General features: G+C 44.0%; 1 protein-coding gene across 2 annotated transcripts; it reads left to right on the top strand.

Annotated features, from left to right (window-relative positions):
* The first annotated feature begins 954 nt into the window (after positions 1–954).
* On the top strand, positions 955–13,524 carry cnbpb (CCHC-type zinc finger, nucleic acid binding protein b). Of its 2 annotated transcripts, none has more exons than XM_084394385.1 (5): positions 955–1,219; positions 9,825–9,949; positions 10,051–10,116; positions 12,239–12,437; positions 12,513–13,524. In XM_084394385.1, the coding sequence occupies exons 2-5, from the start codon at positions 9,847–9,849 to the stop codon at positions 12,628–12,630; spliced, it is 486 nt and encodes a 161-aa protein (XP_084250511.1). In that variant the 5' UTR covers positions 955–1,219; positions 9,825–9,846; the 3' UTR covers positions 12,631–13,524. The 2 variants fall into 2 exon arrangements, with proteins under 2 accessions (XP_084250511.1, XP_084250512.1); XM_084394386.1 differs by having other exon boundaries at positions 1,168–1,575.
* Positions 13,525–13,882: the final 358 nt, after the last annotated feature.

Here is a 13,882-nt window from a genome sequence, read left to right as displayed (position 1 = left end):
GAGAGAGAGAGAGAGAGAGAGAGAAAGAGAGACAGACAGACAAAGAGTGAGAGTGTGTGTGTGAGAGAGAGACAGACAAAGAGAGAGTGTGTGTGTGTGTGAGAGAGAGACAGACAGAGAAAGAGTGAGAGTGTGTGTGTGTGAGAGAGAGAGAGACAGACAAAGAGAGAGTGTGTGTGTGAGAGAGAGACAGAGAGAGAGTGAGAGTGTGTGTGTGAGAGAGAGACAGACAGAGAGAGAGTGTGTGTGTGTGTGTGTGTGTGAGAGAGAGAGATATACAAAGAAAGGGAGAGAGAGAGAGAGAGAGAGTGTGTGTGTGTGTGTGTGTGTGTGAGAGAGAGAGAGATAGAGAGAGAGAGAGAGAGAGTGTGTGTGTGTGTGTGTGTGTGTGAGAGAGAGAAAGAGAGACAGACAGAGAAAGAGTGAGAGTGTGTGTGAGAGACAGACAGAGAGTGTGTGTGTGTGTGTGTGTGTGTGTGTGAGAGAGAGAGATACAAAGAAAGGGAGAGAGAGAGTGTGTGTGTGTGTGTGTGTGTGTGTGTGTGTGTGAGAGAGAGAGAGAGAGAGAGAGAGAGAAAGAGAGACAGACAGACAAAGAGTGAGAGTGTGTGTGTGAGAGAGAGACAGACAAAGAGAGAGTGTGTGTGTGTGTGAGAGAGAGACAGACAGAGAAAGAGTGAGAGTGTGTGTGTGTGAGAGAGAGAGAGACAGACAAAGAGAGAGTGTGTGTGTGAGAGAGAGACAGAGAGAGAGTGAGAGTGTGTGTGTGAGAGAGAGACAGACAGAGAGAGAGTGTGTGTGTGTGTGTGTGTGTGTGTGTGAGAGAGAGAGATATACAAAGAAAGGGAGAGAGAGAGAGAGAGAGAGTGTGTGTGTGTGTGTGTGTGTGTGTGTGTGAGAGAGAGAGAGATAGAGAGAGAGAGAGAGAGAGAGTGTGTGTGTGTGTGTGTGTGTGTGAGAGAGAGAAAGAGAGACAGACAGAGAAAGAGTGAGAGTGTGTGTGAGAGAGAGAGACAGACAGAGAGAGAGTGTGTGTGTGTGAGAGAGAGAGATATACAAAGAAAGGGAGAGTGAGAGTGTGTGTGTGGAATGAGCGGGCCGTGTGCAGAGCCTCAGATGTGGGCGGGGCTTCGGGATTCGGTACCGTGCGCAAACCGCGTGTGGCGCAGAGACTGAGAGGAGGAACCGAAAATAAACAGCAACGAGTCACGTCGCCGAGGTGAGTTCCCTTAACGGGCGAAAACACGACATTTAACTCGATGCATAGAGTGTGGTGACACCGTCAAGGTCTCGGAGAGAGTCCCCGCCGTCTCGAAATGCCACGGGTGTGTTTTTAAGGCGAATCGTTCAGGTTAAACGTGTCCAGAAAGACACAGAAGTGTGTTTTCTGACGGCGCACTTTGGCCTAAACTGCGACAGGCTGCGCGCGGGAAACTCGTTACATCGAGGCGGCCATTATCGCGACGCTAATGTGCGAAATTAGCGAAACGCGTAGCTGAAGGATAGATTCAATGTCGTCGTGGGACTGGATGTGTGTGAGAGAAAGGGTCTGTGGGAACCAGCCTGATGGACCGGGTGAGTGAGGCCAGAAATCAGCCCTGAGGAAGACTATTGCTGATCTTCCTCAGGGCTGCATCTCACACGACCAGCTTGTTTTGATTCTTTCCAGTGCGGGGAGACTCGAAGACACTTGCTGTCTGAAGTGACTCGGTGTGTTTATTAGCATAGCATTTCTGTTCACAATAGGCGCGTTCGAACGCTCGAATTCGTTGTTTTTTGGCATCGTTCCGATTCCAGACATTCCAGTCGCACCGATTTTAATCGAAAACCCTCTCCAAATTGTAGGTTTCAGCACGTTTAAATGGTTTATGGAGAGCATAACGTGATTTGTAAAAGGTGACAGTTGTTTTGAAGTCCGATTCGTGAATGAATGAGTCGGTTCTCTCTTCAAGGAATCGGTTGAATGTGTCCGATCGGTTCTCAAATCAACAACTCGCTGAAACCAATTCAGTTCAGAAAGCTTTATAGATATGACAAAAGTTTTTTACATTTTGTATTGCCAAAGCATTAAAACAACAGATTTTTTTAGAACATTTAGTAAAGCCTATGTACAGAAAATAATAAAACTTAATAAAAAGACAATATAATATATAATCATGGCTAGATATAGCAATAATAAAAACATATTAAAGGGTTAGTTCACCCAAAAATGAAAGTTCTGTCAGTAATGACTCTCCCTCGTGTTGTTCAACCCCGTAAGACTTTCGTTCATCTTCGAAACACAAATGAAGATATTTCTGATTAAATCTGAGAGCTGGCTCACTCCTCCATAGGCTTCTCTGTTACTGAAACTTGCCGGCCCAGAAAGTTAGTAAAGACATCGTTAAAATAGTCCAGTGACTACAGCGGCTCAACCTTAAGATTATCAAGAGACGAGAATACTTTCTGTGCGCAAAAACAAACAAAAGTAATGACTTAATTCAACTCTTCATGTTCTTCTGTGTTTCTCTGAGTGAGTTGACGTAGTGTAACAGCAGCGCTTCTGGGTTGTACGTCAGAACGGAGGCTCACTATTGGCCGACGCTGGTCATGTGTGTGATGCTGGCCAATAGTGAGCCTCCGTTCTGACGCTTGTGTTTCGAAGATGAACGAAAGTCTTGCGTGTCTGGAGCAACATGAGGGAGAGGAACTACAGGCAGAACTAACGCTTTAATAAAATAAATAGGGAATAATAATATTGTGTCTTATTTCGTTTTATTATTATTATTATTATTTTCTGTACATAGGCTTTACTGTAAATTTAAAGAAATTAATAATAATAATAAAACTAAATATAAAAGACAATATTATAGGCTATATATTCATGGTTAGATATAGGACAAATAATATTAAAATATTAATAATAAAATAAAGTCTGAGGCTATGAGGAGCAACGAGTGTGTGTGTTCATGATCTCGAGTGTGTGTGTGTTCATGATCTCGAGTGTGTGTGTGTTCATGATCTCGAGTGTGTGTGTTCATGATCTCGAGTGTGTGTGTGTTCATGATCTCGAGTGTGTTTGTGTTCATGATCTCGAGTGTGTGTGTTCATGATCTCAAGTGTGTGCATGATCTCGAGTGTGTTTGTGTTCATGATCTCGAGTGTGTGTGTTCATGATCTCGAGTGTGTTTGTGTTCATGATCTCGAGTGTGAGTTCATGATCTCGAGTGTGTTTGTGTTCATTATCTCGAGTGTGTGTGTTCATGATCTCGAGTGTGTTTGTGTTCATGATAGTGGTGCACGATATATCGGCCGCCGATATAATATCGGCCGATATGGTCATTTTTTTACACATCGGTATCGTTCCGATGTCAAAATATGGCCGATGTGAACAGGCCGATATTTAACGTGTGAAGCTGAAGAGGTTGATGTGAGAGAAATACACATTTCATACAGATGACATAAGCAGAGAACAGTCTGTTTTCTTTCATTTTGAATTGTTCTGTTTAAAAATAGAAGTTTCAAGCTTTCTATATATGTCTCAGGTCTGTGAGGCAGGTAGGTTTCGGTTCATTTATGAGACGCGCTCCAGGTTCACGCGCCATAGCCTCTGTCCTGATTAAATATTTTCTAGTATATTTACTTTTTATTTATTAAATCCAATTCAATTCGTTGATGAAACATTGATCAAAATTAAGATACAATTAGGTTTCGGTTCATTTATGAGACGCGCTCCAGGTTCACGCGCCGTCGCCTCTGTCCTGATTAAATATTTTCTAGTATATATACTTTTTATTTATTAAATCCAATGCAATTCGTTGATGAAACATTGATCAAAATTAAGATACAATTAATACAAAACGAAATTAAATTTAAAGACAGGCTTTGTGCTTTCTGCTTGAGGTCTCTGTGAAAGTTTTAAAGCAGTTTTTAAGTGCCGAGAGCGCTCACGTCCGTAACATTGTTAATGCAGTCCAGTGCGACTTATGTTTTTTTCCTCCTCATGACACATTTTTGACTGATCGTTTTTTGACTCGTAGATATTTGAATATATTGCTTGATATATGATACCCATTCGAATTTGATTTTTCTCAAAAGTGACAGCGCGTGTGATTTGTGGATTCTGATAAGCGCGAGTGGAGAAACAGGCGTTTATTTATTCATTCTCAGTGTTGAGAAACGTAGCCTTCATGTGTTATTGTGTTAATAATAACTAAAGTAGCATACCTAATTATGTTACATATTTAGTTTGTATGAAAACTATCGCGTTCGTTACTTATGGATTAAAAAAGTAGGCAACCGGTGCTGCGCGAGCTCTCTCTCACAAACACGGACGCGCGCACATAGAGAGAGAAGATAATTGTAAAATGAAAACGGGCTAAGTTTAAATTTTGTTCTTGCTTGTTTGTTTTTTTCTGTCAAAATGTCAGAAAGCATTTTGTATTATCCATCCGTGTTTTTAAAATTCGTTAAATGACGGGCGTTTTACTGTTAACACAGCCCATATGTCGGATTCGTCTTATAGCCTACTTGTTATTATTTTTAGAATAAGTGATTCGTTATGCTATTATTGGACTCCTGTCTATTCATTGTCAACTGTTTTCTATAAATATGTTTGTATTGGCTAACATTTATTCAGCTGCGTGTCCTGTTTAAAATGTGCAATGTTCAAACGCAAAGACAGTCACAAGAAGCCCTTTTCCCTGTGGTATTTTTTAGAATAATATTTGGATATTGGAATAATAAATGAAGTAGCCTATCTTAATTGTACACATGTTCCTGTTTTTTTTTTTTTTTTTTTTTTTTTTTACTGTTTTCTAAGGGTTTCTTAATTTTATACAAGTTGACCAGCACACATTATATGCAATGCAATGTGTGTATGTGTGACATATTTTGGGGTGGTGTGGCGCAATGGATAAGACACATGCCTTTGGTGTGAGAGACCTGGGTTCGAATCCACTGTGAGACACCAATGTGTCCCTGAGCAAGACACTTAACCCCTAGTTGCTCCAGAGGCGTGCGACCTCTGACATATATAGCAATTGTAAGTCGCTTTGGATAAAAGCGTCAGCTAAATGAATAAATGTAAATGTATTTTGCACACAGGTAAAGGTGCCCAATATCAGTCATTTCTAAAGTAAAAAAAATGTGTTTTGGAAAATAGCTCTTTATTTGATAATCATTAAAATTTGTTTTCTATACAGAGATATCGACATCGGTAAATATCGGTATCGGCCATAACAGCAATATTAATATCGGTTATCGGTATCGGCCACAATTTTCACATCGGTGCATCCCTAGTTCATGATCTCGAGTGTGAGTTCATGATCTCGAGTGTGTGTGTTCATGATCTCAAGTGTGTGTTCATGATCTCAAGTGTGTGTTCATGATCTCAAGTGTGTGTTCATGATCTCGAGTGTGTTTGTGTTCATGATCTCGAGTGTGTTTGTGTTCATGATCTCGAGTGTGTGTGTTCATGATCTCGAGTGTGTGTGTTCATGATCTCAAGTGTGTTCATGATCTCGAGTGTGTGTGTGTTCGTGATCTCGAGTGTGTGTGTGTTCGTGATCTCGAGTGTGTGTGTGTGTTCGTGATCTCGAGTGTGTGTGTGTGTTCGTGATCTCGAGTGTGTGTTCATGATCTCGTGTATGTGTGTTCGTGATCTCGAGTGTGTATTCATGATCTCGAGTGTGTGTTTCTCTGTCGTGTTTCTCTCAGTCGTAGGGTGCAGTCTGAGGCTATGAGGAGCAACGAGTGTGTGTGTGTTCATGATCTCGAGTGTGTGTTTCTCTCAGTCGTAGGGTGCAGTCTGAGGCTATGAGGAGCAACGAGTGTGTGTGTGTTCATGATCTCGAGTGTGTGTTTCTCTCAGTCGTAGGGTGCAGTCTGAGGCTATGAGGAGCAACGAGTGTGTGTTCATGATCTCGAGTGTGTCTGTTCATGATCTCGAGTGTGTCTGTTCATGATCTCGAGTGTGTGTGTTCATGATCTCGAGTGTGTGTTCATGATCTCGAGTGTGTGTGTTTCTCTCAGTCGTAGGGTGCAGTCTGAGGCTATGAGGAGCAACGAGTGTGTGTGTGTGTTCATGATCTCGAGTGTGTGTTTCTCTCAGTCGTAGGGTGCAGTCTGAGGCTATGAGGAGCAACGAGTGTGTGTTCATGATCTCGAGTGTGTGTGTGTGTTCATGATCTCGAGTGTGTCTGTTCATGATCTCGAGTGTGTGTGTTCATGATCTCGAGTGTGTGTTCATGATCTCGAGTGTGTGTGTTTCTCTCAGTCGTAGGGTGCAGTCTGAGGCTATGAGGAGCAACGAGTGTGTGTTCATGATCTCGAATGTGAGTGTGTGTTCATGATCTCGAGTGTGAGTGTGTGTTCATGATCTCGAGTGTGTTCATGATCTCGAGTGTGTTCATGATCTCGAGTGTGTTCATGATCTCGAGTGTGAGTTCATGATCTCGAGTGTGAGTTCATGATCTCGAGTGTGAGTGTGTGTTCATGATCTCGAGTGTGTTCATGATCTCGAATGTGTTCATGATCTCGAATGTGAGTTCATGATCTCGAGTGTGTTCATGATCTCGAGTGTGAGTGTGTTCATGATCTCGAATGTGTTCATGATCTCGAGTGTGAGTTCATGATCTCGAGTGTGAGTTCATGATCTCGAGTGTGTTCATGATCTCGAGTGTGAGTGTGTGTTCATGATCTCGAGTGTGAGTTCATGATCTCGAGTGTGAGTGTGTGTTCATGATCTCGAGTGTGAGTTCATGATCTTGAGTGTGAGTGTGTGTTCATGATCTCGAGTGTGTGTGTGTGTTCATGATCTCGAGTGTGTGTGTGTGTTCATGATCTCGAGTGTGTGTGTTTCTCTCAGTCGTAGGGTGCAGTCTGAGACTGAGGAGCAACAAGTGTGTGTTCATGATCTCGAGTGTGTGTGTTCATGATCTCGAGTGTGTTCATGATCTCGAGTGTGAGTTCATGATCTCGAGTGTGAGTGTGTGTTCATGATCTCGAGTGTGAGTTCATGATCTCGAGTGTGAGTGTGTGTTCATGATCTCGAGTGTTCATGAACTCGAGTGTGTGTGTGTGTTCATGATCTCGAGTGTGTGTGTGTGTTCATGATCTCGAGTGTGTGTGTTTCTCTCAGTCGTAGGGTGCAGTCTGAGACTGAGGAGCAACAAGTGTGTGTTCATGATCTCGAGTGTGAGTTCATGATCTCGAGTGTGAGTGTGTGTTCATGATCTCGAGTGTGAGTTCATGATCTCGACTCGAGTGTGAGTTCATGATCTCGAGTGTGAGTGTGTGTTCATGATCTCGAGTGTTCATGATCTCGAGTGTGTGTGTGTGTTCATGATCTCGAGTGTGTGTTCATGATCTCGAGTGTGTGTGTGTGTTCATGATCTCGAGTGTGTGTGTTTCTCTCAGTCGTAGGGTGCAGTCTGAGACTGAGGAGCAACAAGTGTGTGTTCATGATCTCGAGTGTGTGTGTTCATGATCTCGAGTGTGTGTTCATGATCTCGAGTGTGTGTGTGTTCATGATCTCGAGTGTGAGTGTGTTCATGATCTCGAGTGTGAGTTCATGATCTCGAGTGTGAGTGTGTGTTCATGATCTCGAGTGTTCATGATCTCGAGTGTGTGTGTGTGTGTTCATGATCTCGAGTGTGTGTGTGTGTGTGTGTGTTCATGATCTCGAGTGTGTGTGTTTCTCTCAGTCGTAGGGTGCAGTCTGAGACTGAGGAGCAACAAGTGTGTGTTCATGATCTCGAGTGTGTGTGTTCATGATCTCGAGTGTGTTCATGATCTCGAGTGTGAGTTCATGATCTCGAGTGTGAGTGTGTGTTCATGATCTCGAGTGTGAGTTCATGATCTCGAGTGTGAGTGTGTGTTCATGATCTCGAGTGTGAGTTCATGATCTCGAGTGTGAGTGTGTGTTCATGATCTCGAGTGTGTGTGTGTGTTCATGATCTCGAGTGTGTGTGTGTTCATGATCTCGAGTGTGTGTGTTTCTCTCAGTCGTAGGGTGCAGTCTGAGACTGAGGAGCAACAAGTGTGTGTTCATGATCTCGAGTGTGTGTGTTCATGATCTCGAGTGTGTTCATGATCTCGAGTGTGAGTTCATGATCTCGACTCGAGTGTGAGTTCATGATCTCGAGTGTGAGTGTGTGTTCATGATCTCGAGTGTTCATGATCTCGAGTGTGTGTGTGTGTTCATGATCTCGAGTGTGTGTGTGTGTTCATGATCTCGAGTGTGTGTGTGTGTTCATGATCTCGAGTGTGTGTTTCTCTCAGTCGTAGGGTGCAGTCTGAGACTGAGGAGCAACAAGTGTGTGTTCATGATCTCGAGTGTGTGTGTGTGTTCATGATCTCGAGTGTGAGTGTGTTCATGATCTCGAGTGTGAGTTCATGATCTCGAGTGTGAGTGTGTGTTCATGATCTCGAGTGTTCATGATCTCGAGTGTGTGTGTGTGTGTTCATGATCTCGAGTGTGTGTGTGTGTGTGTGTGTTCATGATCTCGAGTGTGTGTGTTTCTCTCAGTCGTAGGGTGCAGTCTGAGACTGAGGAGCAACAAGTGTGTGTTCATGATCTCGAGTGTGTGTGTTCATGATCTCGAGTGTGTGTGTTCATGATCTCGAGTGTGTGTGTGTTCATGATCTCGAGTGTGAGTTCATGATCTCGAGTGTGAGTGTGTGTTCATGATCTCGAGTGTTCATGATCTCGTGTGTGTGTGTGTTCATGATCTCGAGTGTGTGTGTGTTCATGATCTCGAGTGTGAGTGTGTTCATGATCTCGAGTGTGTGTGTGTTCATGATCTCGAGTGTGTGTGTGTGTGTGTGTGTGTGTGTGTTCATGATCTCGAGTGTGTGTGTGTGTGTGTTCATGATCTCGAGTGTGTGTGTGTTCATGATCTCGAGTGTGAGTGTGTTCATGATCTCGAGTGTGAGTGTGTTCATGATCTCGAGTGTGAGTGTGTTCATGATCTCGAGTGTGTGTGTGTTCATGATCTCGAGTGTGTGTGTGTGTGTGTGTGTGTGTGTGTGTGTTCATGATCTCGAGTGTGTGTGTTCATGATCTCGAGTGTGTGTGTGTGTGTGTGTTCATGATCTCGAGTGTGTGAGTGTGTGTGTTCATGATCTCGAGTGTGTGTTCATGATCTCGAGTGTGTTCATGATCTCGAGTGTGTGTGTTCATGATCTCGAGTGTGTTCATGATCTCGAGTGTGTGTGTTCATGATCTCGAGTGTGTGTGTTCATGATCTCGAGTGTGAGTTCATGATCTCGAGTGTGAGTGTGTGTTCATGATCTCGAGTGTTCATGATCTCGTGTGTGTGTGTTCATGATCTCGAGTGTGTGTGTGTTCATGATCTCGAGTGTGAGTGTGTTCATGATCTCGAGTGTGTGTGTGTTCATGATCTCGAGTGTGTGTGTGTGTGTGTTCATGATCTCGAGTGTGTGTGTGTGTGTGTGTGTTCATGATCTCGAGTGTGTGTGTGTTCATGATCTCGAGTGTGTGTGTTCATGATCTCGAGTGTGAGTGTGTTCATGATCTCGAGTGTGAGTGTGTTCATGATCTCGAGTGTGAGTGTGTTCATGATCTCGAGTGTGTGTGTGTTCATGATCTCGAGTGTGTGTGTGTGTGTGTTCATGATCTCGAGTGTGTGTGTTCATGATCTCGAGTGTGTGTGTGTGTGTGTTCATGATCTCGAGTGTGTGAGTGTGTGTGTTCATGATCTCGAGTGTGTGTTCATGATCTCGAGTGTGTTCATGATCTCGAGTGTGTGTGTTCATGATCTCGAGTGTGTTCATGATCTCGAGTGTGTGTGTTCATGATCTCGAGTGTGTGTTTCTCTCAGTCGTAGGGTGCAGTCTGAGGCTATGAGCAGCAACGAGTGTTTTGGTTGCGGTCGCACCGGCCACTGGATCAAGAACTGTCCGAATGCAGGACGTGGACGTGGAAAAGGTCGAGGCAGAGGCAAAGGTGAGAGCAATTGATCTAACGACTTGACCTCGAGTGTGTGTGTGTGTGTGTGTGAGTGAGTGAGTGAGTGAGTGAGTAACGTGTTTCTCCTGCGCCGCTAGATCTGTTCTGCTATCGCTGTGGAGAGCCGGGCCACGTCGCGCGGGACTGTGAGCGCACCGAGGACGGTGAGGACATCTCACACATTACACATTCAGTTTGCTTTTATAGTCTTAAAGGGACAGTTCACCCAAAAATTAAAATTAGCCCATGATTTACTCTCCCTCAAGCCATCCTAGGTGTATTTGACATTCTTCTTTCAGTTGAATGCAGTCGGAGTATAATTGGAGTTATATAAAAAAATGTCCAAGCTTTATAATGGCAGTGAATGGGTATATTTTTTGGAAGTCAGTAAAAGTGCATCTATCCATCATCATCATCATCATCTTCTTCCGCTCATCCGGGGCCGGGTCTAAGCAGAGATTCCCAGACTTCCCTCTCCCTAGACGCTTCACAGCTCCTCCGGGGGAATACCGAGGCGTTCCCAGGCCAGACATAATCCCTCCAGCGTGTCCTAGGTCTTCCCCGGGGCCTCCTTCTGGTGGGACGTGCCCGGAACACCTCAGCTGACCCCTCTCGATGTGGAGGAGCAGCGGCTCTACTCTGAGCTCTTCCCGAGTGACCGGGATCGCCCAGCCACCCTGCGGAGAAAGCTAATTTCGGCCGCCTGTATCCGGGATCTTGTCCTGTCAGTCATGACCCACAGCTCATGACCATAGGTGAGAGTAGGAACGTAGATTGACCGGTAAATCGAGAGCTTCGCCTTGCGGCTCAGCTCTTTCTTCACCACGACAGACCGTCTGTCAATCTCCCGTTCCATCCTTCCCTCACTCATGAACAAGACCCCAAGATACTTGAACTCCTCCACTTGAGGCAGGAACTCTCCACCAACTTGAAGTGGGCAAGCCACCCTTTTCCGACTGAGGACCATGGCCTCGGATTTGGAGGTGCTGATTCCCATCCCAGCCGCTTCACACTCGGCTGCAAACCGTCCCAGTGCATGCCGAAGGTCCTGGTCTGATGGGGCCAACACGACAACATCATCCGCAAAGAGCAGAGATGAAATCGTGTGGTCCCCAAACCTGACACCCTCCGGCCCCTGGATGCGCCTAGAAATTCTGTCCATAAAAATTATGAACAGAACCGGTTCTCCTGCTCCGGTCGTACAGGGACCCGATAGCCCTTTCCAGACAGTCTGTCCATGATAAAAGTGCATCCATCATCTTAAAAGTGCATCTGTCCATCATAAACTTCCCAAAAAATATACCCATTCACTGCCATTATAAAGCTTGGAAGAGCAGGACATTTTTTAATATAACTCTGATTGTGTTCGTCCGAGAGAAGGATGACTATACACTAGTTATATACACTAGGATGACTTGAGGGCGAGTAAATCATGGGCTAATTTTCATTGTTGGCTGAACTATCCCTTTAAGTTGGGGTTATTTAATATTTTATTAATAACTGCAAAAACCTTTTGTTTGAGTCTTGTAATGGAAATTATTTAAATAAATGCAAATTATATTTACCTAAGTAGGCTCGACACAACATGAAACTGTGCTGGAAGTGTCACCAGCGGCTCTACTCATGAGCTCCAGCACTGAGAACAGTGTGTGTGTGTGTGTGTGTGTGTGTGTGTGTGCACAGAGTTCACTAAAGAGAAAGATTGTGTACGACTCACTTCATCAGTTAGTGTTTCCGGTGGCTGGAATTTTGTCAGTCAAAAGTAGTCGATCTCCGAATGCAACGTAATGAACTGAGCTTTCCATCTTTACTCTCCTCATGTTACGTTTTCTCCATGTTCATCTGTGTTTAGTGTGTAATGTTGCCGTGTGATCATGAAGAAGCTCCAGTTCTTCTCTATATCAGTGTCAGTGTTTCCGAACGCCTGAAACGCCTCCAGTGTAGTCTTGAGTTTCTTCCTCATTTGAATAATTCATGCGCAGAATAAAGGGGCGGGGCCTGGTTGAGTTAGTTAGTAGTGTGTTAAACTGGCGGTTAGGGTAAGGGGGCGGGACATTTCCCAAACACACTCGAAGCGCTCGACCAATCACAACACACTGCTCCAGCCGACCAATCAGAGCACAGTGTGCTTTTCAGAAGGAGGGGCTTCATAGAGACAGGAAGTAAACAGAGCGTTACTGACAGACTGGGAAGAGAGGAGCCGCAACAATGGAGAATATGAGGAAAATAATGTTCTAGTATATTAAATTGAGTGTGTGTGTGTGTGTGTGTGTGTGTGTTTTCCAGCGTGCTACAACTGCGGCAGAGGCGGCCACATCTCCAGGGACTGCAAGGAGCCGAAGAAGGAGCGCGAGCAGGTTTGCTACAACTGCGGGAAAGCGGGTCACATGGCGCGCGACTGCGATCACGCTAACGAGCAGAAGTGCTACTCGTGCGGCGGCTTCGGACACATCCAGAAGGGCTGCGAGAAGGTCAAGTGCTACAGGTGAGCCATGACGGTTGTAGGAAGAGTGTGTGTGAGCCGTGAGCGGGCCTGATCTGTGTGTGTTCTGCTCCTCAGGTGTGGCGAGATCGGACACGTAGCCGTGCAGTGCAGCAAGGCTAGCGAAGTCAACTGCTATAACTGCGGGAAATCGGGTCACGTGGCCAAAGAGTGCACCATCGAGGCCACCGCTTAATCCCATCCTCCATCAACTCCTCCTTTTCTGATTGATGGTTGTATTATTTTCTCTGAATCCTCTTCACTGGCCAACGGTTGGCAGATTAGAGGCTAATTCCCAGGCCAGTGAGCTCTTGACATGTTAAAAGGAGGAAAGGGGTGGAAAAAACTTCCACTTTCTGCATTTAATACAAAAAAAAAAATGTTTGTTTAGTTTGGTTAGAGGTGTAAACGTATAATGCTTTGTTAAAGAACCCCCTTTCCATGCCACTGGTTAACAGGGATGTTTTGAGTGAAGAACGAACGTGTCGAGAGATCGGAAAGAGTACGGTAAAAAATAACCACACAGATCAGATCAGATCGGGGAAGCAGCGCCGGGGTCTTGAATGATTTGCATTTTTTTTGTTGTTTTATCAGTGAGTGAGAGTGATTGACCAGCACACGACACACCCGGTCCCGTCGGGCCAGCAGGACGCAAGATACGCGGAGAAAACAATGTAAAGCAAACTACTTTATGGCAGATTCAGAACGTGATACTCTTTGTAAAACACGGGGGTTTCAGTCGAAGGCCTCGTCCGTGGAGTTTAGGTCGTTCTACCCGAGGTGAAAACTTCATAAATGTGAGAGAAAAGAAGAAATGCAAACAAGGGGGTCATAAAACAGATTCGCAGTTTGAAGAAAGGTGAATGTTTTCACAGAAATCAAATGTTATTTTTGTACAATATCACTTTAGACTACTCTGAAAAAAAAAAAAAAAAAAATGATGATAATAATAATAATAATAATAAAAAACTATCATTTGCTTGTACTCAGTTTTTAAGTCGGAAGGTAAACGCAACTGAAGTTCTAGGACATAGAAATGTAATTTTAAACTATCAATAAATCTGGAGGAGGAAGGGGTGTAAAGACTGAAGCTTCGTCTCTGAGTCGTGTGCGTTTACTCTGCACTCACACACACATATATACACACATACAGTACACACACACACACACACATATATATACATACATATACATATGAAAGGCAAATGACAATATTTTATATATATGTTACACACACTTGTATAAATTGATATATGTATGAATGTATACGTGTTACATACAAATACATAATTATATATACAGTATATAAGTATTATAGGCAAATTACTTTTTTAGTTAAAACATTAAATATATTTTATATAAAATATATATTAGTGCGGTCAAATCAATTAATCGTGAATAATTGCATCTAACAAGTGTGTGTATATTCTAAAAATAAAGTATAAGCA

Source organism: Rutilus rutilus (genome assembly GCF_951802725.1).
Source record: "Rutilus rutilus genome assembly, chromosome: 22".
In the NCBI taxonomy this organism is placed as follows: domain Eukaryota; kingdom Metazoa; phylum Chordata; class Actinopteri; order Cypriniformes; family Leuciscidae; genus Rutilus; species Rutilus rutilus.
Note: the sequence above shows the minus strand (reverse complement) of the source record. Positions and strands in the feature narration are given on the sequence as shown.

What these genes read in the sequence shown, in the direction of transcription:
- cnbpb (XM_084394385.1), top strand. Translation starts at nt 9,847, where the DNA reads ATGAGCAGCAACGAGTGTTTTGGTTGCGGTCGCACCGGCCACTGGATC. An exon ending in AGGTCGAGGCAGAGGCAAAG is followed by an intron (nt 9,950 to 10,050) that starts GTGAGAGCAATT and finishes CTGCGCCGCTAG; the next exon opens with ATCTGTTCTGCTATCGCTGT. An exon ending in CTGTGAGCGCACCGAGGACG is followed by an intron (nt 10,117 to 12,238) that starts GTGAGGACATCT and finishes TGTGTTTTCCAG; the next exon opens with CGTGCTACAACTGCGGCAGA.